The sequence below is a fragment of the Poecilia reticulata genome, linkage group LG18, assembly GCF_000633615.1.
Source record: "Poecilia reticulata strain Guanapo linkage group LG18, Guppy_female_1.0+MT, whole genome shotgun sequence".
NCBI lineage: Eukaryota > Metazoa > Chordata > Actinopteri > Cyprinodontiformes > Poeciliidae > Poecilia > Poecilia reticulata.
Window position 1 is genome coordinate 19431753 of NC_024348.1, and position 3982 is coordinate 19435734.

Genomic DNA, 3982 nt, shown 5'->3' on the forward strand with positions numbered 1-3982 from the left:
AGATGGTGGTTCAGCAAACTAACTGGCAGATTTGTCACATTACTAGTAAACATGCTCCTCTAAACCAAAGAAATTAGAAAAATGATTTTTTAAAATGTTTTCTATTCTTTGTTTTCGTTTGTTGTACCAATAAATGTGTTTTGATGTTTAATGTGAACTGATGTTAAACTTTGACTCTTGTAAATAAAAACCCTTTAAAACATTGTTTTATTTTTTATTATATGCTTTCAGACCTGAGATTTTTTGCCTGAACAAATGAAAATCAGTTTAAGTTGGAGCAGGAAGCAGAGCGGCCATTTTGTCAGTCGACCTGTTTGTCCTGTTATCAGCATCCAGTCAAAGGAAAAACAAACCAAAACACTGAAGCTTTTATATTCACGATGACCTATTTGTGAATCTCTATTAATTTTCCTTTAATTGCACTAGTTTTACATCACTTAAGGTTCACTGTACCCAGTTTCTAACTAGTAATAATGTAGATTGTTTTTTACATAAAACAAAATGTGTTCTTACAGGATAAAACTGCTTAATAATATAAAAGTCTGTTAATCATGTCGTCTGTTTCTGCTCTGCCATTTATTCTCCAGAGACTCTGAGAAACATGAGATGAAAAAACTTGATGCTCTAAACCAAAATCACATGTTTTACTTTATTTCCAGTTTCCTCTGTCTGTGCAGCATTAAGCTGGTTTCTCTTACAACATGACACTGAGCAGAGCATGTTAGGAAATGTTAAAACTATGTCCTGTATAGATTTTATACATTCATCTGTGATGTGTAAAATGAAAGAACATTTTGGAAGACATTTCCTAACAGACCAGTTATAGTAAAAGTTAAAGCTAGTTAGGAGTTACAACATTTAATTGAGGATACAATAAAGTATTTTTGAATTTAAATTATGAAAGGTGAGTCAAATAAATTGAACAATTCAACAAAATTAAGATATATCATTTAATGTTAAAAAGTCAGGTAACATTTCTTAAAAATAAATTCAGTATAAAAGCAGCAAGAAAACATGTCAAGTTTTTGTTTTATACATAAAAAACTTTAAATAGCATTGTTCAGGTTATTTCAAAAATTTATAATTTTTAAAAAAAATTTATCTTTACTGAAACACTGATCTTTGAATCTGTCATAGAATATTTCAAAAGATTAGTTATGTAAATATTTTCTCACATCAATATTTGATACAAAATAGCTTTTAAAAAAATAAATAAATAAAATGGCCAGTGGAGCAATTCCTCAACTCCTCTGAATGTAAAATAAATATACAAAAATACATAATGTTAAAAAAAAGTCTAAAAAGATAACTTAATACAAACTAATCTTTAAAATAAATAAACTACAGTTCACAGATTTTGGTGTCCATTAAAGTCATAATTCACCTGGATTGTTTGACACCAGCAGGTGAAAATGATAAATACTGGGACAACATGGCATAGAAGAAAGTTCAGAGTTGGCTGTTTTGTTTTCTTCTTCTCTGAAATCAGGTCTCCACAGATCCAACTCATCCTGAGGTTTTGAAACATCCATCAGTCTGACGTCCTGCTGTAGGGAGAAGAAAGAGGACAGATTGAAACGAGAGCTTGAATCACAGCCAGCAGTCTGTTCATTTTAACACACATTAAACATGATGGGTGTCCTGATACAGCTCTTTCACTTCCAGTACAATCCTGACATTGCAGTTTTGAATATCATAAACTCTTTTATTACTTACTTTGGAGAGTAAAATGCTAGAAAAAGGTTTGATCAAGTGGTTTTACTCAAACAGAGTAATGGTCAACAACAGTTATGAGAACAACTGACCCATTTGTTATTAACAGTGTATGAACTGTAAACATAAGAATATTCTACAAATTAATTAAAATAAATTAAAAGTCTGAGAATAAATCCAATTTGTTTTCAATGAAAACAAATTATAATATTAAAGTGCAAAGCAACAATTCAGTGTCACTTCAGTTGTTTTAACCGTCATCCTGATGCTGCTGAATGGTGGAAAAAAACACAATATTGTCCAATTGGGAGAAATGAAGAATCTACAGCTCCAATTTCCCCAACTGCACCCAAAATAATGTGGCCACTGCTCAAAACAACACTGTAAACAACATTTTACTCTAATAATAAGAGAAAAGACCAGATAATAACTAAGCAGTTAATGTAATCGATGACAACTTTCCTATTGCTTCCTGTCCACTTCTTTGATCCAGTGTAACATTGATTCAGTTTGACAGGCACTTCATTTAGTTTCAGCTAAAGTTATAGGGAATAACATAGAAATTGGGATTTAATTCCATATATTTGAAATCAAATTTTTAAACATTATATAAAATAATCATGTTCCAACACAGACTAGAAAACTAACATGAATAATTTCCATCCCATGTTGATATGTAAGCACAATAACAGCTGAAATCAAAATGATTACAGCTCACAAATAGCAGGAATGTAGAATGATTAGATTAAAAAAAATACATTTAAAATGCATTGTTTGATATTTTATGCTTTCAACTTACTGCCCAGATAAGTGATGTCATTACAACCACTGAAAACTTGAAACTTTTAGGTCAGACTTACATGTTTATGTTTCATGATGGTTTATTGTGAATTTATGAAGTTTCTGTAAGATGGATCCTGGTCTCATCTTCATCAGAGTTCAGCCCAGCAGGGGGAGTGTCAGTTTTATTCAAACTCCTCTTCTTCTTCTTCTTCTTCTTCTTCCAAAAGAGATTACAAATGGTTTATCATTAATATCAACAGTCAAGACAAAATGCAACAGGTTTCACTGCTGTCTGACTTACACATTTTTTTAAGAGGTAATTACCACCGATGACGACAGCAACAACAACAACAACAGCAACATCAACAAAAGGAGCAACCTTATGAGCCTCAGCAAGGACAACAACCCACCAATGTTGTTCAACTGAAAATGAAAAATAAGATTAAACGTTTATAATTGAAAAACTATTAGAGTGTGAACTGTTGCATGATTTACCTTTGGACTCCGTGTCAGTTCTGTCCTGTGACTTCGAAATCTTGTCTTTTCCATCTGTGACTGTTTTAGAAAATTTTGTGTCAGAACCATTTGTTATCCAAAAACATAAATAAACATTTCAGTAATTTACTCACCCGAAAGATTAAATACAGCGGATGCGTTCAAACTTCGGAGATAGCATTTATACTGGCCGCTGTCATTGACTGTCACATTGGAGAGTTTTAGTGATACGTTTCCAGAACTCAGGGCCTCGGGGAACAGAGACACCCTCCCGATGTACGACTCCATCGTCTGGTTCCGGTCCACATCCTGGGATCTGTACACCAACACATACTTCTTCTTTGAGTCCTGCCGTAGGTCCGGTCTGGACCACTCCACCGAGTGTCTCGTTGCATCCCACTCATTGACAGAACACAGGAAGATGACGTCATCACCAGGAGCAGCTTTGATTGGCTGAGATGCACAAATCATTTCCGGCTTTTTCTGAAAATGTGCTTTAAACAGAATTCACAAACAACAGGTCATGCTCTCAGCTATTGATGCACCTTGAATAAATATATGGACAAAAACAAAATATGTCTCTTGTATTTTCTTTTCCATTGAAGTGACTGATTAAAGAAAAACTAAAACTTCAATGTAAACCTTTTTATACGCTTTTGCAACTTCTTCTGTTTGTAGTTTTGACAATTTCACACCAAGATGTTTGAGTAATTTCATGCCTGTCCTGATGCCCAGTGATTTAAAGTTATCCATCCATCCATCCATTTTCTTGCACCCTTGTCCCTTAATGGGGTCAGGAGGTGCTGGTGCCTATCTCTACACTGCAAAAACTGAAATCTTAGTAAGATTAAATATCTTAAATTAAGGAGATTTTTCTTGTTTTCTTTCTGACAAGATAATTTTTCTCACCAAGAGGGATTTATGTTAGAATATTTTTCTTATTTTAAGTGTTTTTGTACTTAATTATCTCAGTAAGATATAAAAGCTTAAT

At 33.1% G+C, this 3982-nt stretch overlaps 1 protein-coding gene across 4 annotated transcripts in view; it reads right to left on the reverse strand.

Moving 5' to 3' along the window:
* Window positions 1–1011: 1011 nt before the first annotated feature.
* The window catches only part of LOC103480866 (butyrophilin-like protein 2), an 8052-nt gene continuing 5081 nt past the window's right edge, over window positions 1012–3982 (reverse strand). Inside the window, exons 2-6 of one of the 4 annotated variants that reach the window (XM_008436068.1) lie at window positions 3126–3485; window positions 2992–3051; window positions 2798–2919; window positions 2574–2710; window positions 1012–1547 (exon numbers count right to left, since the gene is read on the reverse strand). In XM_008436068.1, the coding sequence (XP_008434290.1) occupies window positions 2606–2710; window positions 2798–2919; window positions 2992–3051; window positions 3126–3485 (647 nt within the window). In that variant the 3' untranslated portion in view covers window positions 1012–1547; window positions 2574–2605. Of the gene's footprint in view, window positions 1548–2573; window positions 2714–2797; window positions 2920–2991; window positions 3052–3125; window positions 3486–3982 lie in introns of all 4 variants that reach the window. The other 3 variants (XM_008436067.1, XR_536194.1, XR_536193.1) reach the window with 3 other exon arrangements.